This window comes from Neovison vison, chromosome X, assembly GCF_020171115.1.
Source record: "Neovison vison isolate M4711 chromosome X, ASM_NN_V1, whole genome shotgun sequence".
Classification (NCBI taxonomy): domain Eukaryota; kingdom Metazoa; phylum Chordata; class Mammalia; order Carnivora; family Mustelidae; genus Neogale; species Neogale vison.
Genome location: NC_058105.1, coordinates 46,427,195 through 46,452,300, shown reverse-complemented (window position 1 = coordinate 46,452,300; position 25,106 = coordinate 46,427,195). Strand labels below are relative to the sequence as shown.

The following is a 25,106-nucleotide window of genomic DNA, read 5'->3' as shown; positions in this document are numbered from 1 at the left end:
GAAGAACCTCGTCAAAAAGAACTCCAATAGGAGGAGTCTCGATGGCGGAGAAGTAGCAGGCTGAGACTACCTCAGCTAGCAGGAGATCAGCTAGAGAGCTTATCTAAAGATTGAAAACACCTGCAAATCCATCGGCAGATCGAAGAGAAGAAGAACAGCAATTCTAGAAACAGAAAAACAACCACTTTCTGAAAGGTAGGACTGGCGGAGAAGTGAATCCAAAGCGACGGGAAGATAGACCCCGGGGGGAGGGGCCGGCTCCCGGCAAGCGGCGGAGCAACGGAGCACAAAATCAGGACTTTTAAAAGTCTGTTCCGCTGAGGGACATCGCTCCGGAGGCTAAACCGGGGCGAAGCCCACACGGGGTCGGCGTGACCTCAGGTCCCGCGGGGTCACAGAAGGATCGGGGGGGGGGTGTCTGAGTGTCGCAGAGCTTGCAGTTATTGGAACGGGAAAGCCGGCTGCAGAGACAGAGCCGACAGTAAGCTCTCAGCTCGGAGTTGCCTTGAACCGGTCATAAGCTCGGTGAGCTCGGAGCGCGGCCTGAGGTTGGGCAGACGTGAGTTGCTGGGAGCGGTTCGCTGAGGGCGCACAGGGGAGTGGGGCCCTGGGCTCTCGGCTCCTCCGGGCCGGAGACCAGGAGGCCGCCATTTGTATTCCCGTCCTCCGGAACTCTACGGAAAGCACTCAGGGAACAAAAGCTCCTGAAAGCAAAGCCGAGCAGATCACTCAGCCCGGCCCCTGGTAAGGGCGGTGTAATTCTGCCTGGGGCAAAGACACTTGAGAATCACTACACCAGGCCCCTCCCCCAGAAGATCAACAAGAAATCCAGGCAAGACCAAGTTCACCTACCAAGGAGTGCAGTTTCAATACCAAGGAGAGAGCAGCAGAATTCCAGAAGAGGAGAAAACAAACCACGGAACTCATGGCTTTCTGCCTGTGATTTTTTAGTCTTGCAGTTAATTTAATTTTTTTCTTTTTCATTTTTTTTCTCTTCTTCTGCTAAAATTATTTATAACTTTTACCCTTTTCTTTTTTAACGTTTTTTAACTAGATTATCTAATATATATATTTTTTTCTTTTTTATACTTTTCTTTATTCATTTTCTTTTTTTAATTCTTTTTTTTTCTTTCTTTTTTTCTTTCTTTCTTTTTGAACCTCTTTTTATCCCCAATCAGAAGAGATCCTAATCTCTTCAATCTTTTCTTTTTCTTAATTCTTTTTTAAATTCTTGATTGAATTTTTAATTCAATCTCTTTTTTTTAATTCTTTTTTCTTTCTTTCTTTTTGAACCTCTTTTTATCCCCAAATCAGAAGAGATCCCAATCAGAAAAGATTGGGAGATCCCAATCAAAGGAGATCCCAATCAGGGGAGAAATCCCCCCTCACGATTTGGGATCTCTTCTGATTTGGTTAAAGCATATTTTCCTGGGATTGTTGCCACCCTTTTAGTATTTTACTTGCTCCTTCATATACTCTTAGTTGGACAAAATGACAAGGCGGAAAAATTCACAACAAAAAAAAAGAACAAGAGGCAGTACCGAAGGCTAGGGACCTAATCAATACAGACATTGGTAATATGTCAGATCTAGAGTTCAAAATGACAATTCTCAAGGTTATAGCCGGGCTCGAAAAAGGCATGGAAGATATTAGAGAAACCCTCTCCAGAGATATAAAAGCCCTTTCTGGAGAAATAAAAGAACTAAAATCTAACCAAGTTGAAATCAAAAAAGCTATTAATGAGGTTCAATCAAAAATGGAGGCTCTCACTGCTAGGATAAATGAGGCAGAAGAAAGAATTAGCGATATAGAAGACCAAATGACAGAGAATAAAGAAGCTGAGCAAAAGAGGGACAAACAGCTACTGGACCATGAGGGGAGAATTCGAGAGATAAGTGACACCATAAGACAAAACAACATTAGAATAATTGGGATTCCAGAAGAAGAAGAAAGAGAGAGGGGAGCAGAAGGTATACTGGAGAGAATTATTGGGGAGAATTTCCCCAATATGGCAAAGGGAACGAGCATCAAAATTCAGGAGGTTCAGAGAACGCCCCTCAAAATCAATTAGAATAGGCCCACACCCCATCACCTAATAGTAAAATTTACAAGCCTTAGTGACAAAGAGAAAATCCTGAAAGCAGCCCGGGAAAAGAAGTCTGTAACATACAATGGTAAAAGTATTAGATTGGCAGCTGACTTATCCACAGAGACCTGGCAGGCCAGAAAGAGCTGGCATGACATTTTCAGAGCACTAAACGAGAAAAACATGCAGCCAAGAATACTATATCCAGCTAGGCTATCATTGAAAATAGAAGGAGAGATTAAAAGCTTCCAGGACAAACAAAAACTGAAAGAATTTGCAAACACCAAACCAGCTCTACAGGAAATACTGAAAGGGGTCCTCTAAGCAAAGAGAGAGCCTACAAGTGGTAGATCAGAAAGGAACGGAGACAATATACAGTAACAGTCACCTTACAGGCAATACAATGGCACTAAAATCATATCTCTCAATAGTTACCCTGAATGTTAATGGGCTAAATGCCCCAATCAAAAGACACAGGGTATCAGAATGGATAAAAAAACAAAACCCATCTATATGTTGCCTCCAAGAAACTCATTTTAAACCCGAAGACACCTCCAGACTTAAAGTGAGGGGGTGAAAAAGAATTTACCATGCTAATGGACATCAGAAAAAAGCAGGAGTGGCAATCCTTATATCAGATCAATTAGATTTTAAGCCAAAGACTATAATAAGAGATGAGGAAGGACACTATATCATACTCAAAGGGTCTGTCCAACAAGAAGATCTAACAATTTTAAATATCTATGCCCCCAACGTGGGCACAGCAAACTATATAAACCAATTAATAACAAAATCAAAGAAACACATCAACAATAATACAATAATAGTAGGGGACTTTAACACTCCCCTCACTGAAATGGACAGATGATCCAAGCAAAAGATCAACAGGGAAATAAAGGCCTTAAATGATACACTGGATGAGATGGACATCACAGATATATTCAGAACATTTCATCCCAAAGCAACAGAATACACATTCTTCTCTAGTGCGCATGGAACATTCTCCAGAATAGATCACATCCTCGGTCCTAAATCAGGACTCAACCGGTATCAAAAGATTGGGATCATTCCCTGCATATTTTCAGACCACAATGCTCTGAAGTTAGAACTCAACCACAAGAGGAAGTTTGGAAAGAACACAAATACATGGAGACTAAACAGCATCCTTCTAAAGAATGAATGGGTCAACCGGGAAATTAAAGAAGAATTGAAAAAAATCATGGAAACAAATGATAATGAAAATACAACGGTTCAAAATCTGTAGGACACAACAAAGGCAGTCCTGAGAGGAAAATATATAGCGGTACAAGCTTTTCTCAAGAAACAAGAAAGGTCTCAGGTACACAACCTAACCCTACACCTAAAGGAGCTGGAGAAAGAACAAGAAAGAAACCCTAAGCCCAGCAGGAGAAGAGAAATCATAAAGATCAGAGCAGAAATCAATGAAATAGAAACCAAAAAAACAATAGAACAAATCAACCAAACTAGGAGCTGGTTCTTTGAAAGAATTAATAAAATTGATAAACCCCTGGCCAGACTTATCCAAAAGAAAAGAGAAAGGACCCAAATAAATAAAATCATGAATGAAAGAGGAGAGATCACAACTAACACCAAAGAAATACAAACTATTATAAGAACATACTATGAGCAACTCTACGCCAACAAATTTGACAATCTGGAAGAAATGGATGCATTCCTAGAAACATATAAACTACCAAAATTGAACCAGGAAGAAATAGAAAGCCTGAACAGACCCATAACCAGTAAGGAGATTGAAACAGTCATTAAAAATCTCCAAACAAACAAAAGCCCAGGGCCAGATGGCTTCCCGGGGGAATTCTACCAAACATTTAAAGAAGAACTAATTCCTATTCTCCTGAAACTGTTCCAAAAAATAGAAACGGAAGGAAAACTCCCAAACTCATTTTATGAGGCCAGCATCACCTTGATCCCAAAACCAGACAAGTATCCCATCAAAAAAGAGAGCTATAGACGAATATCCTTGATGAACACAGATGTGAAAATTCTCACCAAAATACTAGCCAATAGGATTCAACAGTACATTAAAAGGATTATTCACCACGATCAAGTGGGATTTATCCCAGGGCTGCAAGGTTGGTTCAACATCCACAAATCAGTCAATGTGATACAACACATCAATAAAAGAAAGAACAAGAACCATATGATACTCTCAATAGATGCTGAAAAAGCATTTGACAAAGTATAGCATCCCTTCCTGATCAAAACCCTTCAAAGTGTAGGGATAGAGGGCACATACCTCAATATCATCAAAGCCATCTATGAAAAACCCACTGCAAATATCATTCTCAATGGAGAAAAACTGAAAGCTTTTCCACTAAGGTCAGGAACACGGCAGGGATGTCCATTATCACCACTGCTATTCAACATAGTACTAGAAGTCCTAGCCTCAGCAATCAGACAACAAAAGGAAATTAAAGGCATCCAAATCGGCAAAGAAGAAGTCAAATTATCACTCTTCGCAGATGATATGATACTCTATGTGGAAAACCCAAAAGACTCCACTCCAAAACTGCTAGAACTTATACAGGAATTCAGTAAAGTGTCAGGATATAAGATCAATGCACAGAAATCAGTTGCATTTCTCTACACCAACAACAAGACAGAAGAAAGAGAAATTAAGGAGTCAATCCCATTTACAATTGCACCCCAAACCATAAGATACCTAGGAATAAACCTAACCAAAGAGGCTAAGAATCTATACTCACAAAACTATAAAGTACTCATGAAAGAAATTGAGGAAGACACAAAGAAATGGAAAAATGTTCCATGCTCCTGGATTGGAAGAATAAATGTTGTGAAAATGTCTATGCTACCTAAAGCAATCTACACATTTAATGCAATTCCTATCAAAGTACCATCCATCTTTTTCAAAGAAATGGAACAAATAATTTTAAAATTTATATGGAACCAGAAAAGACCTCGAATAGCCAAAGGGATATTGAAAAACAAAGCCAAAGTTGGTGGCATCACAATTCCGGACTTCAAGCTTTATTACAAAGCTGTCATCATCAAGACAGCATGGTACTGGCACAAAAACAGACACATAGACCAATGGAACAGAATAGAGAGCCCAGAAATAGACCCTCAACTCTATGGTCAACTAATCTTCGACAAAGCAGGAAAGAATGTCCAATGGAAAAAAGACAGCCTCTTCAATAAATGGTGTTGGGAAAATTGGACAGCCACGTGCAGAAAAATGAAATTGGACCATTTCCTTACACCACACACAAAAATAGATTCAAAATGGATTAAGGACCTCAATGTGAGAAAGGAATCCATCAAAATCCTTGAGGAGAACACAGGCAGCAACCTCTTCGACCTCAGCCGCAGCAGCATCTTCCTAGGAACATCGCCAAAGGCAAGGGAAGCAAGGGCAAAAATGAACTTTTGGGATTTCATCAAAATCAAAAGCTTTTGCACAGCAAAGGAAACAGTTAACAAAACCAAAAGACAACTGACAGAATGGGAGAAGATATTTGCAAACGACATATCAGATAAAGGACTAGTGTCCAAAATCTATGAAGAACTTAACAAACTCAACACCCAAAGAACAAATAATCCAATCAAGAAATGGGCAGAGGACATGAACAGACGTTTCTGCAAAGAAGACATCCAGATGGCCAACAGACACATGAAAAAGTGCTCCATATCACTCGGCATCAGGGAAATACAAATCAAAACCACAATGAGTTATCACCTCACACCAGTCAGAATGGCTAAAATCAACAAGTCAGGAAATGACAGATGCTGGCGAGGATGCGGAGAAAGGGGAACCCTCCTACACTGTTGGTGGGAATGCAAGCTGGTGCAACCACTCTGGAAAACAGCATGGAGGTTCCTCAAAATGTTGAAAATAGAACTGCCCTATGACCCAGCAATTGCACTACTGGGAATTTACCCTAAAGATACAAACGTAGTGATCCAAAGGGGCACGTGCACCCGAATGTTTATAGCAGCAATGTCCACAATAGCCAAACTATGGAAAGAACGTAGATGTCCATCAACAGATGAATGGATCAAGAAGATGTGGTATATATACACAATGGAATACTATGCAGCTATCAAAAGAAACGAAATCTTGCCATTTGCGACAACATGGATGGAACTAGAGCGTATCATGCTTAGCGAAATAAGTCAAGCGGAGAAAGACAACTATCATATGATCTCCCTGATATGAGGGAGTGGTGATGCAACATGGGGGCTTAAGTGGGTAGGAGAAGAATCCATGAAACAAGATGGGATAGGGAGGGAGACAAACCATAAGTGACTCTTAATCTCACGAAACAAACTGTGGGTTGCTGGGGGGAGGGGGGTTGGGAGAAGGGGGGTAGGGTTATGGACATTGGGGAGGGTATGTGCTTTTGGGTAAATTGGAAGCGGAGATGAACCATGAGAGACTATGGACTCTGAAAAACAGTCTGAGGGGTTTGAAGTGGCGGGGGGGGTGGGAGGTTGGGGTACCAGGTGGTGGGTATTATAGAGGGCACAGCTTGCATGGAGCACTGGGTGTGGTGAAAAAATAATGAATACTGTTTTTCTGAAAATAAATAAATTGGGTAAATTTGAAAAAAAAAATAAAAAATAAATAAATAATTTAAAAAAAAAACAAAAAACAAAAGAACTCCAAGTATAAGATTTATATACTATCAGGACAAACACAAATACACAGAAACACTGGTGGAAGGAAAAGATGGGAGAGTGGGTATAAATTCTCAGTGTGGGAGAGGAAGTTTATTTTGATTTTTCCTGGATGTATCTTGATATCTTTGTTAAAGGACTCAACTTTTCTAAGATAAAGGGGGATTAAAAATTGGTTTACCTATAAGGGTAGCATTGATTGGGGAAAGGGGACTACCTTGAAGTTTAACTCTATATGAATATTTAAAAAATAAAAATAAAAAAGAATAAACTAAACTAAAAACTAAAATTAAAAAAAATAGACAAGCAAAAGAAAAACACGGGCATATGTATCAAAATGTTCAGGTGAAAAGGTTATTATGGAATTTGATATACTGGACATCTCACTGTGATGGTAAGTAGGTTAAAATAATTATCTGTATATAAAATAAAATGAACCAGAATAGTGGAAACGAATCAAAAACAAAAGTTGTATCTATGAAGTATTGGTGGTTGTTCTCTTTTCATCTTTTTTGTTTTTTCCTTTTTTTTTCCCCTTGGTGGTTTTCTGGGGGAGGGGCCTGCAGTGTGGGTTTTTAGACAATGTTCCCTGAGTTAAGTCCTTCTGCCCCCCCTCAAGGGGGTGGGCTCTGAAGAAACCGGTTTTTCAGGCTTTTGTTTCCTGGAAGTTTTTACATTTGTTCAGTTTTTTTTCTCTCGCCTTGACAGCTTGTGATGGTTTTTGGAGGTTTAGAGGAAAGCAAACTGCACCCCGACCTCCCTCTCAGAGAGAAGCCTCAGTCTGTTCCCCTCTGGGTCTCCAGAGTACATTAAGATCCCCCTGGCTGCTGGCAGAGAAGGTTCCAAGTCGCGGACCCTGGGGACACAGGAACTCCCACTTATATCCAAAACCATGACAGTGGCGACTGTCTGGGCAGCTCCAGACCACCAGAGAGGTTCCAAGCAGCTATCACATGCTGAGATTTTCCTGCTGGCCTGGGCTGGGAGTGCCTGGTCTTTCCAGGTCTGAGAGCAACAAGCTGGCTCCTGCGCACACCTCTCTCAGGGGAGGTGTGTGGTGTGTGCATCTCAGGCTCTGATAGCATAGCGCGGCATTTTGCCAGCTGGCGCGGGTCCCAGCCCCTCATGGGAGCCAGACCCCAGGCATTTTCAGGTGCGCTGGTGGCTCAGGGACCAAGACCTGGTTTCTCTGCCACACTGTCTCTGGCTCAGCGCCAGGGGAGGCTGTCTTGGGTCTGGGGACTTAAGCCCCTGTCCCTAACCACCCCAATTCCCACAATTTCCCCCCACGATCCTTTGATCTTTTTGAGTGCTTTCAACCAGACTCCAAGTTAATGCTGGTCCCCAGATGCAGGGCACTCTCATATTGGGGTATTACTTTCCAATGGGTCACCTCTGGTGGCTCCCTCCCCCTTTTGTTTATCTTCTGATATCAGTCCGATGTTCCCACTTCGCTTTACCTGCCCACTGGCTTCTTCTTTCCCCGTAGAGATCCAGACATGTAGAATTCTGATCTCAGGCTGATTTCATGGGTGATTGGAATTCTTTAGTAGGTAATCAGCTCACTTTAGGGTACAGGTTGAAACAGTGCCTCCTCCTACTTCCCCGCCATCTTGTCTACCTGATCATTTATTTCTTTTTAATATCTAATTTCTTTGGCAAGGACTTCTGGTACTATATTGAGTAGAAGATGTCAAAGTGGGCAACTTTGTCTTATTCCTGACCTTTGAAAAAAATGATGTTACTGGTGGGCTTGTCATATATGGCCTTTGTTATGTTGAGGTATGTTCCTTCTATAACTAATATGTTAAGAGGTTTTTATCATCAACAGTTGTTGGAATTTGTCAAAGGCTTTTTCTGCATCTATTGAATGATCATGCAATTTTTTCTTTCATTCTATAAATATGATATATCATACTTACTGATTTGCATGTATTGAACCATCCTTGTATCCCAGGGATAAATCCCACTTGGTGAATTATCCTTCAGTGTGCTGCTGGAATTAGTTTGCAAGTATTTTATTGATTTTTTTTGCATCTATATTGATTAAGGATATTGGCCCATAGATTTTTTTAATAGTGTCCTTTTCTAGTTTTGATATAAAGGTAATTCTGGCCTCATAAAATGAATTTGGCAGTGTTCTTTCCTCTTCAATTTTTTTGGAAGAGTTTGAGAAGGATTGACATGAATTTTTCTATAAATGTTGGTAAGATTCACCAGTGATGCCATCTGGTCCTGAAGTTTTGTTCATTGTGAGTTTTTTTGTTTGTTTGTTTTTGTTTCTATGATCATCCAATCTTCTTACAAGTAATTGGTCTATTCAGATTTTTAAAAAAATTTCTTCCTGTTTCCATCTTAGTAGTTTGTATTGTTTCCAAGAATTTTTCCATTTATTCTGGTTTGTGTAGTTTGTTGTATGGTTCTTTCTTTTTTTCCCCTTAATTGAGGGGTTAGCTCCTGCTATTGTGGAACCTGACAAGCCCCAAATCTTCAGGATAGGCTGGTAGGTTGGAGACCTAGGGAAGAGCTGTAATTCAATTTTGTAGGTGTTTTACTGGCAGAATTCTCTCCTCCTTCAGGGAGGTCAGTCTTTTCTCTATTCAGATCTTCAACTGCCTGGTTGTGACCCATCCACATAATGAAAAGTAATCCGTTATGCTCTAAGCCTATTGATTTAAATATTAATCGAATCCCAAACAATCCATATAGAAATATCCATAATAATGGTTGACCAAGTATCTGGGTACCACAGTCTCCATAAATTGACACACAAAATTAACCATCACAACTGGGATCCTGTTACAACTGCAAAATTTCAGACCCTGCCACAGACAACTGTCCTCCTTAACACCCAAAAATCATGCCATCCTACCATTACATTACTACCTTTCTTTGATGAAGGTTAGGGGGCTAAGAACAACCAGACACCATTTCTCTCTGCTTTATTTGATTTCAGCGGGGATGTGAGACAGTGCCCAACCTTGTATGATCAAGGGCCAAGCCCTAGGTTATGCTCACTGAAGGGGTGATGCGTTCACATCCAATGGCTGATTTTCTCCAGCACAATGGTTACAGGGTGGTAGAATCATAAGGAGAAGTGCTTGAAGAGAAATTCTCTCGTCATTAAAGAAATGGTACCATTAAAGACTTATGATCAGGCAAATAGGGCAAATAGAATCCATATGTAGAAAGATAAGCAGAATAGACACATGGAAAAATATTCATCATCATTAGCTATCAGGGAAACTCAAATCAAAACCACATCGAGATTTCCCCTTACACCAGTTAGAATGGCCAAAATTAACAACACAGGAAACAACAAGTGTTGGAGAGGATGTAGAGAAAGGAGAACCTGCTTACAGTGTTGGTGGGAATGCAAGTTGGTGCAGGCACTTTGGAAAACAGTGTGGAGATTCCTCAAAAAATTAAAAATAGAGAAACATTTTGACCCTGCAATTGCACTACTGGGTATTTACCCCAAAGATACAGATGTAGTGAAAAGAATGGCCATCTGTACCCCGATGTTCATAGCAGCAATGGCCACAGTCACCAAACTGTGGAAAGAGCAAAGATGCCCTTCAGCAGACAAATGGATAAAGAAGATATGGTCCATATATACAATGGAATATTATGCCTCCATCAGAAAGGATGAATATCCAACTTTTGTATCAACATGGATGGGACTGGAGAATATTATGCTGAGAGAAATAAGTCAAGCAGAGAAAGTCAATTATCATATGGTTTAACTTACTTGTGGAGCATAAGGAATAACATGGAGGACATTAGGAGAAGGAAAGGAAAAGTAAATTGGGGTAAATCAGAGGGGGAGATGAACCATGAGAGACTGTGGACTCTGAGAAACAAACAGAGGGTTTTGGAGGGGAGTGGGTGAGGGGATGAGTGAGCCTGGTGGTGGGTATTAAGGAGGACATGTATTCCATGGAGAACTAGGTGTGGTACATAAACAAGAAATCTTGGAACGCTGAAAAAAATTAAATTAAAATGTTAAAAAAAAGAAAGATAAGCACAGTTATACACTAGAGCTGTGAGTAGAGTATCTGGGCAGGAATCCTAGGGATAAGTGTATCAGTTCAGAGCAAGCTCTGGGACAAAGTGTTGGGAGCAGGTGACACACTAGAGTCAGAGGGATTTTTAGTAAAGGCACAGAAGTTAGTGGGAGATAGGAAGAGTCATCAATTGCATCATCATGCAATTGCATCAAGGTCACTCTTCCTAGAGTTCCTGCAGCTGCTTCTGGGGTTCCTTCCCCACAGAGGTTCCTGGCCTGAGGACGTGTGGGGAGGGGTCCACCACCCATCCCCAGTAGTAGCCTTTGTGAGAAGGGCATCTCATTGGAGTTGTCCATAAACTTGATGCCTTTGTACCATGGGACCAATGGAATTGGGAGAATTGGCCGAAGAATGAGTGACTGGAAGACCATGGCATCTAAGCTACCTAGGGAAGGAGGCAAAGTATGTGGAAACCTAATCATGTAGAGAAAAGCAGTAAAGGTGCCATGTAATGGGTTCTGTAGTCCTTGCCCATGAGGGACCTCAGCTCAGAGAGCTTAATTTGAGCCAGACACAGCAATTGCTTGTGAGACTGCCTCTATTCCTCACAATGCAGACTCTCTTCTCTGCGTAAGGAGCCAGAGATTTGTCTTTGACCCCTGAGGTACTGCTTGGAATAGCGTGGAATTATTCCTTATGTAATGCAATTATTCTCTTAGTTCATATATCTAAGAAATTCACACACCTCTATATTCCTTCTGTAAATGTACATAAAGAGTTGAAAAGGGGCTAGTGGTAGGAAATGACTTACGTGAGACCTGCCAATAGAGGCATAATTTGTACACTGGTGATACCTCACCTATGCCATCATTTATAGGATGGTAATGTGAAACTTGGTACTGCTATTACTTTAATTTCAAGAATTATGACTGCTTGTGGTCTAAAGTCCAAATGTTACGGAAGTGTGGAAAATAAATTGCACAAGTGTCCTTTTCAACTCCTACCTGTGATTCTGAACTGCCAATTGCTGATCATTGAGAAATTACCCACAGAGCCAACCATAATGTGAGGTTCCATGCTACTGTTGTTTGGATGTGAAACTAAATGTCTGATCCCCCTCAAGCACATGGACGTGGAGCACCTTTCTTGCCTCTCTAACAAATGCACTGGGCAAACAGGCTGACTTTCTCTCACTCTCAGGAGCTAAAGTAAAGTGCACCTTCAGAGAAGGGGAAGGGGCAGTACAGTGGATAGATGAGAAGACAAATGCAAGCGTGGTGAGAGGTGTGAAAAGGCCCATTTCCCATTCACCAGTGTACAAGTCATAAAGTTGATGGTATGCCTTTGAATGCATCCAAGTGATTAGGAATAAGAAGTAAATACATGTGAGTCCTCATCTTCCTTCCTTCCACTGCCCTCACTAGCTGGTAGGCAGCCCTTGCAAAGCCCCTATTGTTCCAGGCCACATGCCTGCTTCTGCAGGCCTCCAGGTAGAGCATCTGAGTCACACTGTTTCCAAAGGCCAATCCCTGGAATTGTGTGTGTACCTTCTCACCAGAATTTACTGACATATTACCTGTGGAGTCAAGCCTGTGTACCTGCTGTGCCAGGGTGAACAATGTCAGGAAGAGGACAGGGCCTTTCAGTCCTGGACTCACTGGCTCATGGTTGGGGCAGGAAAAGAGTGATCTAGGACACACAACACACAATGTGCAACATAACTCTTTATTATGAAAATAAACAGCAATAATGTGTGAGGAAAGTACATGGAACAACTGATCCTTCAGGTGCTTATGTTACCTGGCCTGCAAGGTAATATTGATTTCTTGGTCAGCCAGGCCTCCATCCCCAGTCATGGGTATAGCCTTAGGCTGGAGAAAAGAGAAACAGTGATGACGTGGACATCTCAGGCTTCTTTTAGGTGGTTTGCTTGAAAGCCTCCTCTGGGATCTTGCCCTCATTCTGGAGGGAAGGAGTTGGGACATCAGAAGAGCCAGATCCGGAGTTTCATTCCCAGGCCACCCAGCCTCCATTTTCTTGGCCTCCTTGAAGGCCCCCAAATGCCCACTGGTAGCCCGCTTAATGATTCCCAGACCTCACCTTGAGCATAGTGAAGACCTGACCAGCTCTGGCATAGTTCCACTCGTTGTCCTGAAGGCACCTGGAGTGGAAGAACAGGTGATCTCCATTAGTACCACAGTACAGACATGCTGACCGTGGGATGCTAAATCGGTGCCAGTTCTTTGCTGGGATGCATGTACCGGAATGAACGCTATGTGCAATGATGAAGAAAGACCTAGTGAAAATGTCTATCACTGGCATTCATGCCCACTAGAATTCAAAACAGAAAAATAGACCTTTCCAAAAGAACAAGGGAACTTAATATATATTAATAAAAAAGATATTCAAGAAAACAAATGGGAAATTTAAAAGTACAAGTTTCCAGTCATTTTTATTGAGATATAATGCACATACCATTTTATTATTTTTGTATGCACATACCTTTTTAAGGTACAATTCAGTGTTTCCTTAGTATAGCCACAAGATTGCACAATCATCACCATTATCTAATTCCCAAATAATTGTATCTAAAAAAAACCCTCATTAAACATTTATTGATCAAAGCCATACCAGTGCTGTGTAAAGTAGTAAGTCATTGTGGTTTTAATCCACATTTCCTTAATGACTAATTGTTGAGAAGTTTTTCATGGTCTCCTTGGCCCCTTGTGTATCTTCTTTGGAGAATTGTCTATTCAGACCATTCTACCACTTTTTAAATTGGGTCGTTTGTCCTTTTATTGTTGACCTGCAAGCATTCTTCATACATTCTTGTCAGATATGTGATTTGCAAATATTTTCTCCCATTCCTTTGGTGGGATTTATAGTCTTTTGATAGTGCTCACTGGTGCACAACACCTTTTAATTTTGATGAAGCCCTGTTTATCTATTTTTTCCTTGGTTGCTTGTGCTTTTGGTGTCATATATAAGAAACACTTGCCTAATTAATGAAGGCTTACATGTATGTTTTCTTCCAATTTTTTAATGGTTTTAGCTCTTACCTTTAGAACTTTGATCCACTTACAGTCTGTTTGTACATGATGTGAATCCAGGGTCAAAATTCCTTGTTTTGCATGTGGATATCCAGTTGTCCCAGCACCATTTGCTGAAAAGACTATTTTTTTTCTCATCACATTTTTTTCAGCACTCTCACTGACAATCAATTGACCGTAAATGTGAGAGTTTATTTGTGCACTCTCAATTCTACTCCGTTGATTCATGCACTGTCCATATGCCAGCACTGCATAGTTCTGATTACTGTACCTTTATAGCGAGTTTTGAAATTAGGAAGTGTGAGTCCTTTAACTTTGTTCTTATCTCTCAAGATTGTTTTGGTGCACTTATATGTGAAATTTAGGATAACCCTGTCAATTTTTACAAAGAAGGATTTTGACAGGGATTGTGTTGAATCTGTAGATTGCTCTAGGTATTACTGCCATCTTAACAATATTAAGCTATTTAGAAATATTCCAACCAAAGGAAAGGGATTATCTTTCCCATTTTTTAAATTTTTTAACAATGTTTTATGGATTTCAGAGTGTAAGATTTGTGCTTCTTTTGTTACATTTGTTTCCAAATATTTTACTACTCTGATGCTATTGTAAATGGGTTTATTTTCTTAATTTCATTTTGGACTGCTCATTTCAAGTACATAGAAATAAAAATGAGTTTTGTATATTGGTCTTTTATCCTACAACCCTGCTGAATTTATTAGTTTTATTAGCTTTTTGGTGGATTCTTTCAGATTTTCTATATATAAAACAATGTCATTGAGCATTATACTATTTTTTTAATCCTTCACATATATAATAGTATGACACCTTCTCCATGTACTCACTCTCTTTCTTTTTGGAAGCAAACTATCCAAAATGTCATTTTTCCAAATTTCCTGTGAGTTTCTTTGATTCACACTCCTCCACCCAAGTCGCTATCGCAACTTGCCCTTTCCCAGGTACACCCACCACTCACTTCTGAGACCACTCGAGTTTCATCCCAGACTGAGTGGAGAAAGCATGAACCATTTCCTGCTGCTCCTGGGAGAGGGTGGGCATGGAGCTGGAAGTCAGTGTAGGATCTCGGTAGGAAAACGCATTCCAAGTCTCACTGGGGGTGGCATCTCTCACAAACAGCTCATCATTCACGATGCATAGACTGGAGAGAAAATGGGCCCTCAGACAAGTAGATGAATGTACAACTCCACATCCAGATCAATGATCCTGTTTCCACTGCCACTCAGCAACTAAATTCCTTCCTTACCCCTACTGTATGCCTGCCATCCTCCCCAGATTCCATGGCTTGTGCCTCCACCCCTTCACAGAACCCACCTTTGCAGGGACTATCTACCAGCCTCACTAGATGTGTACTTAACCTGCAACCCAGGGATGATTTTACACACACATTTAACCCTTACAATAGCCTAAGGGAAGGGGTAGCTAATCCCCATTTTCCAATGAAGACAATGTGTCACAGAGAGGTCATGTGACACCAGTGAGTGCAGGGGTCAAGAAGAGAACCCAGTGCTCTAACCCCAGAACCCATAGTCTTAACCACCACACTAGACTGCTTCTTGGATCTACTTGTTGGCTTTCCACAATAGTGAGAAAACCAAGATGTCTTCACCACCATGCTCCCACAACCCTGAGCCCAGGCTGGGATGAGCATTCCCACCTTCAACGTAGCACTCACCTGGAATTGCTGGCAGGGATGGTGATGAATGTCCTGGTGAAGGCACGAACAGAACCCTGAGACTTTCCCTCCACTTCAACAACAAACAACAATACCCTCTTAGAGTCACACATATGTCACATGCCCACACAGTGTTCCCCAGTCAGGGTCTGTCCTGATATTCATGCTGAAGGGAACTATTGTTAACTGGGAGTTGGGGTGTCTGGTATAGGGATGCCAACAGTAGGGACAGTCTACTCCCAGTGACAGGGCCTCTACTAGGTGGCAGGTGCTGTGACAACCACTCCACAAGTTCATTTGATTCATTTCTCACTCTGAGAGGTGGGCATTATTAGCTCCATTTTGCAAATGAGGAAACTTAGAGGTTAAGTAAACACCTCAAGTAGTTCTTGGAATAAGGATTTGGGATGACAGCCATGAAACTCCATAGACTGTGTCCTTAATGCCCAAGTTGTGTGGGGCAGACCAGCATAGATCCAGTTCAGACCAGGATGGTTTGGGGACAGAGTGGAGGCAGAACACAGTGGGAATAGGAAGAGAAGGAAAGGGATCAGGGAAGCTGGGGCAGTTCTGAGAGGGATTCTGGCCTGTGGGGAGGGAGCAGTGGGGCATCTGGGGAGGGACTCTATGCACACTCACCTTCCTTGAACACCCCATGGACAGTGAAACAGAGCATCCTCTCCTGAAAGGGAAGAGTCCAGGTGCTAAGTCACCTAAACTTCCTACCCACCCATGGCTTTCTGGGGCTGCCCTTGGGAGGAAGAATGTGCTCACCGTCTGGAACCACATGTCCACCAAGAAGGAGCTGAGATCATGCTGTGTTTTGGGCAGCACACAGAGGGAGCCCACGATGTCATATTTTGTGTGCTTTAGCGGCTGAACACACAGGGCTAGGGGGAGAGGAGAAGCAAGCGAAGTTCAGGGGTCACCACACCCTGGGCCATAATAGTTAATCCCTGCACACCCTGTTTCCCTGCCCAATCTTCCTCATCACACACGCACAGGGGTCCTTGGACTTCTTCATATTCCTGCTTTCCTTGAAGCACTCCCACAAACTGCTTCTAGCAGAGAAAGAACAGAAAGTGGTGGTGTGCCCAGTGTGGGTGATTCCAGGAGCTTCCCTGTGTCTTCTGGGGAGCCACAGAGCCCAGGAACAGAGACTGGGCTTTGCTACTTACGGGCCTGGGTCCTTGGGGTTTAAGGGAATGACCAGGGAGAAGCAGGCCTCATCATGGTAGGCACCGAGGAGACCCTGACGGTCTCCAGAATCATAGATGAAATAGTACCTGTGGGAGAGTAATGATGACATTCTATCTCTGTGGTCTGGACCCCAAATGAGATTTCCAGACCCAGTCAGCAGTTCTGAGCTTGGGTGGCCTCACCCATCCTAGCCATCCCCTTCTCCAGATTCCCAGGAGTACTTACTGCTGCAGGAATTGCAGGACTAGACTCTTCAGGGCATCAGATCCTTTGTAGCTTTCCTGGAATCAAAAGACATTTGAGACTATGTGGCTGATAAAACCTCCCTTGTAATAGCCCAAATGTTGTTTGATCAATTTTCCCTCACCTTGCAGGGCTTTAACAAGCAGGGTGTGTCAGTATCAGTGATAACTGGTGGTGATAGCTCCTGGCCATCCTGGAGAAGGGAAGAAGAAGTCAGCAGTGGAGACCAGGGAGGTGACCCTGGATGATCAGGGGAAAAGATGAGCCCAAGAGAGGGTGAGGGTCAGAGGTTAGGTATGAAAATGCACTGGAAATTACATGGACAAGATTAGAGTGTGTGTCTTCAACATGATGTCTGGAAAGTATTTACTATTATATGCAACTTTTTTCTGGTGTGTGTGTGCGTGCGCGCGCGCATGTGCGCGCATACACACATTTTTCCAGAGAGCATATTCATGTCATTTTCAGGAGTCCTGGTACCCTAAAATGGAAAAGGGTCTGACACAAAAAAAAGCTTGAGAGCAGGTGTGGTGGTGATCAATGTTAGTAAGAGACAATGATGAGTGTAGTCACTTACCAGGCGTAACAACTTAGGAAAGCAATTCTTGATGGCACTGTCCAAAATCCAAAATAGAAAGAAGTGACTGATAGGTCAGGGTTCCGAAGCCTCCCTCCTATCCTTTCCCTCCCTTCCCTCCCTCTCCTTTCCACTGGGTAGCTTCCACCTAGACTTTTCTGACTCCCTTCTTCAGTGCCACCAGAAGCAACATTTGGAGCTCAGGCTCCAGGGATGACTTCCCCTCCCTGTCTCTCTTACTTCCTCCAAATCCCCACTGAAGACTCCCGAGAGAAGAGCGAATGGAATGGGAGCCCAGAGCTCTGCTACATCACTAGGGGTCTAGCATCCTGCAAGACCCTGATATCCCACAGGGATGTCCCAGTATGTTGGGGCAGGGAGGGGTTTGAGGCAAGGCCCAGGAGGCAGGGAGGGAGGAGGGGATGAAGACAGAAGAGCGAACGAATGTAGGAGGGCAGAGGTAGGAGAGACATAAAGGAATCAGAGACTAAGGAGTAAGAGAAAGCAAAGCAAAGGGAGGGGAAAGAAGCTCTACCATGGTGGCAGGGATCAGGAAGAAGAGAGAAGAATGGGGAAATGGCTCCCTGGTTGCAGTCCTATCCTTCATCTGCCCTGGCAAGCCCTGGCACCCAAGGTAGGAATGGAAAACATGCAGGTGTTGGGTTGGGGGCCCACTGCATGCTGGATGAAACTTTGTCACCTATGTGAGCTCAGTCTGAGCTGGGGAATGAGACAACCATAGGGGTAGGAGATTTTCCCCAGAGGGAGTATAGGGTCAACCCCCAGGTCAGCGTGGGGCTGAGGGTCTGTTGTCCCCTCTCATGATCAGTGCCTTCCCTCCTGATGGACCCTGTGCACGTGCGCCTGTCTTAGTTGATTCCTAGCCTGAGGAATCATATCTGTGCGGGACTACCCAGGGCTTCTCTGAAGGATCAGTTGCGGAGATGTGATGTGCGGAGGGAAAGGAGGGGGCATTGCCTCTGAGAGGCTTGTCCTTCTGTCTCCTCAAGCACCTCTGCCCTCTGCCTTCCATTCATGCCTCAGAAAGGCCACTGCTCACTGGCAGTCACCCATCTCTGGCCCATTGACTCAGGAACCCTGGTTTCTCCCAAGCAGGGCCTTACTACTGGCATTGGGTCAGAGGAACGGATATCGTGATGGTAGGACTCCAGAACTTTGGCCTCAGCATGGGGCAGGAATGCCACCACGGTAGCCTGAAATTAGAGTGGGCAACCCTTTTGGAGTAAGAGAAGGAGGTCCTCTTTCAGAACAAGGGAGAGAAACTCAATCTCAGCAGGGAGTAGGAAAGCCTGTCTCAGCACTGAGGCCCTGAACTGGAGGACCCTTCTCAGTTCAAAGCACTAATATCTGGCTCAAGTCTGATCCCTCCTGGTCCTGGTGAGGAGGAGGAGACTTGCTTCCGGGAGCACACCTTGGAGGGCATTCTAAAGAACACTGAAAGCATAAGGAGGGCACTTGATGTAATGAGCACTGGGTGTTATATGTAACTGATGAATCACTAAATTCTTCCCCTGAAAATAATAATGCATTAAATGTTAACTAAATTGAATTTAAATAAGAAAAATTTAAAAAGATTTTTTTTTAAAAAAAGAAAAATAATTCTGACTGCAGTGAGGTGAAAACAGACTCCAGACCAGGAGAGCAGGTGAGCAGGTCAGAGGAAGGAAACTCCTTACAGCTGAAGGACACACAGAGAGGAGTAGATGGGACCTATGGTCCTTCTAGAGGACTAGTGTTGTAGCTTCCTGCATACATGCATTCTCAGGAACAGTTCAGGTTCCCAGGACTGAGGATTCCCAGGAAGTGTGAGAGGTGTTCACACTGACCTTATGTAGGTGGACTCGTCTGGAAAGGTGTCACACAAGGGGTTTCCTTCTAGCCAAAGCTCTTCAAGCTCCAGTCCTTTCATCTTGTTTAACTCCCACACCAAGTTCAGCTGAGAAATATGGGGAAGAAACTGGAAAAGATTCCCAGGGAAAGAGACACAAGGGCCCTGCACCCGAGCTCCCACCTTTCCACACAGGTACCTTCTGTTGCCTCCTGTCATTACTCTGATGAGCACTACCACCCACTGTCAACCCCAACTTTGATTTGGCTCCCTCTTCCCACCTCATTTTTGGAGAGGTTCAGATTCTTGACTGTGGGGGCCATCTCTATAATGTCAGACAGGCCATCTAGCCCATACAGTTTGTTGTTGCTCAAGTTCAAGGACAATAGCTGTTGGTGAAGAAGAGTTAGAGTGACAATTACTACCAGGGACTCAGAGACAACTCTGTCCTCCACCCCATGTGTCCCACCCCCTACCATTAATAACAGCACTGGGCCCAGGGTCTCACCTCAGGGTAATTCTCTTCAATGATCTGCAGGGTGGCTGCCATGCAGTTTCTTCGGTTCAGGATTATATCTATATCATGGCCTACCAAGTCTTCAGGAAGCCGAGAGGAGGCAATCAGAAGGCTGAGAGTGGGGTCTAGGGCCAGCACCAACCCCTTCTCACATCACCATCCCTCAGTTTCCATCCCAGAAAGATCCCTGTGCCCTCACCTGCCCTAGAATATTTGCTGTTGTGTACCTGGGTCAAAGCGGAGACACTGGAGGTCAAGAGCTTGCTGGGAGACGTCATAGCGTTTGTTCATGGTCAGCTGCAGAGAGAGACACAGAGAGCCACTGGGAGGCTCTAGTGGGGATAGGGAAATCAGGGGCTGAAGGAAGAAGAGGTGGGTCTGGGTGTGGGCACACAGTGGGCCTTGAGTCTGCATTACCTTTAGCTGCTCCATTTCTTCTGGCTCCAACTTATACCTCACAGAGTAGGGTACAGAGGAGGGATTGACAAAGATAGATATCTGCAGGAAGGAGAGGTGGGGCAAACACCAAGAACTTTAATTCCAAAGAAGACAACCAGACCTGCCCTTTCTTCCTGCCCCAGGACTAGGGAGAGGTAATGCTCTCAACACATACCTTTCGGTTCTCCTCATCATAAATCTTGCAGCTGACATCCTTCAGTGCAGAGGCAGTGCCAACATCCTGAACAAAGAACCGAGCCTGGTTTTTCACGTAGTGAAACTGCAGGAGAGGGAGGCAAAAATAATTTTGGAGGATAGAGTCTTCTGGCTCAGTTGGCTTCCCTCACCCACACTTCCCTATGCCCACTCATCTGGCTTCAACATCCTCTCTTACATCCACTGGAGTGAAGGGGACACTGCAATGGCTCTGGATTGAATTCATTAGCCATGTCTTGTCATACTTTCTTCCATAGGGAATCTAAAGGTGAAAAGAAGAGATGGGAGTGAGGAGAGACAACATAGAATTAAAGCTGGAAACAGACCCAACAGTGTTCTTATCTGACCTTCTTTTGAGCTGCATAGAACTTCAAAAGAAGGGACCACTGGCATTCTTTCTTATTTTCGTGCCAAATATGAATTTTCTAGACCCTCCGATGAAGAGAAATCTCCATTGGAAAGCTCTCCTCCAAGTAATTGACATAAGGTTGTGTAATGTGTTCTTCCTTTTTTTTAAATAAGGTTCCAGGATAGTCTATCTAATGCAGACCTTGCCAAGACACTCACGTTGATCTTGAACCATTTCCCTGGGTTTCCATCTTGTGTGTTCTCCCCCATTTCTCTCTTCAGATTTTTTCTGTCTCTCCACACAGTAATATGGATATGGCCTTCATTTTGCCATTTCACTCTCCTCTTGTTGTGCCGGGTGCTATAGGGAGTGCTGTGGAGGAGAAGTGGAAAGACAGAGGTAGGGCCATAAATGCTAAGAAAGTCTTCTTCTATACACCCTCACCTCTCTGTCACCAGGAATACAATTAGGATCTCTTAACCATTATTCCACTTCTGGCATCCTTCAGTTTTCCAGTGAGAGAAGAAAAAGAAGACCAGGGAGAGTGAAAGAGTCACCTAGTCCCAGGGGCTGCTACATGCAAACCAGTCTGCCTGGTCACTTACTGTCTTATTTTGGGGTCCTCTTGGACATCTCTCATCAACACATTTCCATCATTCTCCTGGAGGTATGAAGGATGAGGCTCATATCCACCACATTCATAATGAGGGTTCCTCTTGACAAAATCACCGTGGAATGAACTCCAAATTTTCTTTCTTCCTTGAGGTGAGCTATCACCATCATTGTATTCTCAAAAGGGGAAAAAATACAAGATTGAAGACATGTCAGTGGTCCCCTTACCATGTATCCATCTTAGGCTAACTCCATGGTAGGACAAGCAAAGTGTCAACCTGCCCTAAGGGTCCAATCCCCCAAACCCCAGAAAGGAAACTCCTCTGCTTGTCCAGATAGGAGAGCCTTATTTGGCAGATGGGACTATCAGGGAAGGATCTTGGGAGAGGAGGAGGAGGAGGAGGTTATGTATTGAACCTTTTAAAGAATGAAGCAGGATTTATAAAAAAAACAGAGGTCTATGCATCCATGGGTTAGACTGGAAACCAGCCATACACTAGGAAGACATCTAAATTGTGCCTTCTTTCCGGCTTGTCTAAGTACCACACCAATACCAGGGAAGCATTCTTTCTCATGCTTCCCAAATTTAGTCAGCCACCAAACTGATCCCACTAACACTCAGCAAGCTGTACTTCCTTTGCTGGTGTAGTTCAAGCTTTAATGTCAGGTGGGACTGATGTAACAGCCTCCTAAGCTGTTCCCCTCCCTCCAGCCTTGTTGTCAACAATACTCAGTTTGAAATACCCAGAGTGAGTTTTCTTTTTTCCCAGCCTGAAATGCCTTTCAGGTGAGGGGACAACCCTTCCTAACCTCGGCTCCTCTATAACAAGGATCTGAATTACAAACTGGGATGATATGTCAACTACCATTTCCAAGTGTCCAGGGATTCTTCTTTTTTCATTATATTATTGATCTCTAACATGGGTCCGTTATGATTAGAGAACACGCCCTGTGTGATTTCAATTCTCTTAAAATTTGTTGAGGTTTGTTTGATGGTCCAGGAGATGCTCTAGCTTGATGAATATTAGATAGACATGGGGGGGGGACGTGCCTTGCTGTCATTGGTTGGAGTACTATATTTATGTCGCATAGATCCTGTTTATTGTGTTATTCAGATCTCCTATATTCTTGCTGGTTTTGTCTCTAGTAATTTTATCCCTTGTTAAATGGGAGGGGGCTGTAGAAGGCCCCAACTATAATTATGGATGTGGTTATTTCTCCTTTCAGCTCTCTTAGTTTTTTTGTTTCATGTACTTTGAGTCTCTGTTGTTTGGCCCATACACATTTAGGATCATTATGACTCCCCAGTGTACTGATCGCTTTATTATTATGTACTGCCTCTTTCTTTCTCATATCAATTTCCTTTAATCTGACTTCTACTTTCTTGGATATTGTAACCACAAGTACACTTAGTGTCTTGGTGCTATTTCATCCTGTATTCACTCCTAGGAGTTGTATTGATATTCGCCATTCCCCCTGCAAATACTCCCTGCCAACATATATAATTTACATATGGAAAGTTTTGGAAATTTTCTGGTATCTACAGAAATAAGAGGCCATTTCTCTCTCCCACAGTGGATTCACTAAGGGTGTTTTATTTTTACCACATTCAACTGAAACAGTGAAACAGCAGATAATAATGCTAGTGGTTTGGGTAGACAGTGAGGGAAGAATTAAGGTACCTAGACTGGTAGAAAACAGCTTCCTTTTGGATTCTAATATTTAAGGCTCTCTCAGTTTGTGTGTTGTACTTTTTGTACCTTAATTACTTCATGCTGTCTTAGGGCACACTTATGAGTAAAAGTCTGTTCACTGGTGATTGCTCCATGATATACTGATTACAACCATGTTTCAGATTAATTCCTCTGGGGAGTCACTGCTTTCAGTGTGTGGCCTTGCTGTCATGACAGCCCTGCTACTCACAACCTTTGGGATGTTCCCTGTGTGGCGCCGAAAGTGGAATTAAACATGGGCAGAGCATTTGATGCTGAAATGCCAATGGCTCAGTGTCAAAACTTGGAAGTGGCCTGGAGTGCTCAATCTCTCTCACTCCACATCCAACTGTTCAGGAAATTCTCTTGCCTACTCTTTCCAGTACATCCATAATCTAGCCATTTCTCACCACCACTATTATTACCACCCTAGCCAAGACCCCAAAATCTATCTCCTGGATTATACTGTCTTCCAACTGGTCCTTCTATTTTCATCCTTGCTCCCTTACCGTCTGTTTTCAGCCCAAGAGTAGAACATAAATCATTTCACTCTTCTGCTCAAAACAATGGTTTGAAGCCCATCGACATGTTAAAAAGCCATGAGTTCATAATGATACTAAACAACAATAACAACAACAAAGAGAAACCTTATTATGACCTTTGGAGAATCCCAGGAAAACAACGTGTTTTCATAAAAATCCACCGATGAAAGGGAACGATCAAATATTAGAAAGAGGAATAATGGTCCATAGTCAACATACAGCATACAGAGCATCAGAATCATCTTTGAGAACTGACATTACTTCAGAAATAATGTTGTCAAGAGGGAAGTGTTAAAAATGAGCTACCATGAGAGACTATGGACTCTGAAAAACAATCTGAGGGGTTTGAAGTGGCGGGGGGTGGGAGGTTGGGGTACCAGGTGGTGGGTATTATAGAGGGCACGGCTTGCATGGAGCACTGGGTGTGGTGAAAAAATAATGAATAATGTTTTTCTGAAAATAAATAAATTGGAAAAAAAATGAGCTACCAAACAGCTATAGCAATCCCCATACTGACCAGCTAAGTCTAAACAGGACCAGAGGCCTCCCTAAAGAAGGTGATTTGACAGAAGCAATCACAATCACAGCCTTGTTTTGGGAATCTCATAGGAGAGTGGGCAAGTGATTAAAAAATCAGAGAGATCACACACACACACACTTTCGTGCACGTGCATATCCACTTACTGAAGGTTTGCATCTCAGCACAATCCCTGTCTCACTGTCGTTGTGCCAAAATCAAAGATAACAACAGGAGCATCAGAAATCAGTTGGTGCCCTTCACCCAGGCTGCCTGGGTTTTCCCTCAGTCTCTACTACAGTATTAACTGATCCTCACACAAAGAAACGGTTGTAAGTATCCTTTATGACATCATGTGTGTTCACATGGTACTTCTTGTGTTGATTTGGAATTCTTCCTACATCACTGCTATGCCATTGAGCACATGACAATGGCGTCCCTGCTGTGGTAAGGAACAGGGTGGAGAAGTAAACCAGCACTTGCCTAGTAGGAACCAATACTTGATCAGAGTTGAGCAGACTCAATAGAGTTTTTTGACCTCCTCACAGAAGTCTAAAAATGATTGTATCCACAGTCCCTTTCTATATCATGAATATTAGGCTCACAGGGGTTAGGTAATTTCCCAGGATTTCTCAACCAAGTCAGTGGTGGAGCAGAAATTGTGTCCTCATCGATTGGTCTGCCTCAACATCCTAAGTGTTCCTCCAGCTACTGGGCTGCATCTCCTTTATTAGTGGACTTTTAGATCTCAAGGACCAATTTCTGTGAGCAGACAAAGGATGATGTTTTGTGAGCAGGAGTTAGTCACTCCTGCT

At 43.1% G+C, this 25,106-nt stretch overlaps 1 protein-coding gene across 1 annotated transcript in view; it reads right to left on the bottom strand.

Moving 5' to 3' along the window:
* Positions 1-12,487: 12,487 nt before the first annotated feature.
* NXF5 (nuclear RNA export factor 5) overlaps positions 12,488-25,106 on the bottom strand; it is a 31,976-nt gene continuing 19,357 nt past the window's right edge. The window contains exons 2-21 of the mRNA XM_044234612.1: positions 21,514-21,697; positions 21,127-21,280; positions 20,738-20,821; positions 20,519-20,623; positions 20,323-20,403; positions 20,133-20,202; positions 19,897-19,985; positions 19,670-19,777; positions 19,387-19,496; positions 17,540-17,576; positions 17,087-17,155; positions 16,945-17,000; positions 16,698-16,805; positions 16,522-16,580; positions 16,294-16,409; positions 16,159-16,201; positions 15,520-15,592; positions 14,803-14,985; positions 12,877-12,937; positions 12,488-12,738 (exon numbers count right to left, since the gene is read on the bottom strand). Of these exons, the coding sequence (XP_044090547.1) occupies positions 12,694-12,738; positions 12,877-12,937; positions 14,803-14,985; positions 15,520-15,592; positions 16,159-16,201; positions 16,294-16,409; positions 16,522-16,580; positions 16,698-16,805; positions 16,945-17,000; positions 17,087-17,155; positions 17,540-17,576; positions 19,387-19,496; positions 19,670-19,777; positions 19,897-19,985; positions 20,133-20,202; positions 20,323-20,403; positions 20,519-20,623; positions 20,738-20,821; positions 21,127-21,280; positions 21,514-21,697 (1,835 nt within the window). The 3' untranslated portion in view covers positions 12,488-12,693. The remainder of the gene's footprint in view (positions 12,739-12,876; positions 12,938-14,802; positions 14,986-15,519; positions 15,593-16,158; positions 16,202-16,293; positions 16,410-16,521; positions 16,581-16,697; positions 16,806-16,944; positions 17,001-17,086; positions 17,156-17,539; positions 17,577-19,386; positions 19,497-19,669; positions 19,778-19,896; positions 19,986-20,132; positions 20,203-20,322; positions 20,404-20,518; positions 20,624-20,737; positions 20,822-21,126; positions 21,281-21,513; positions 21,698-25,106) is intronic.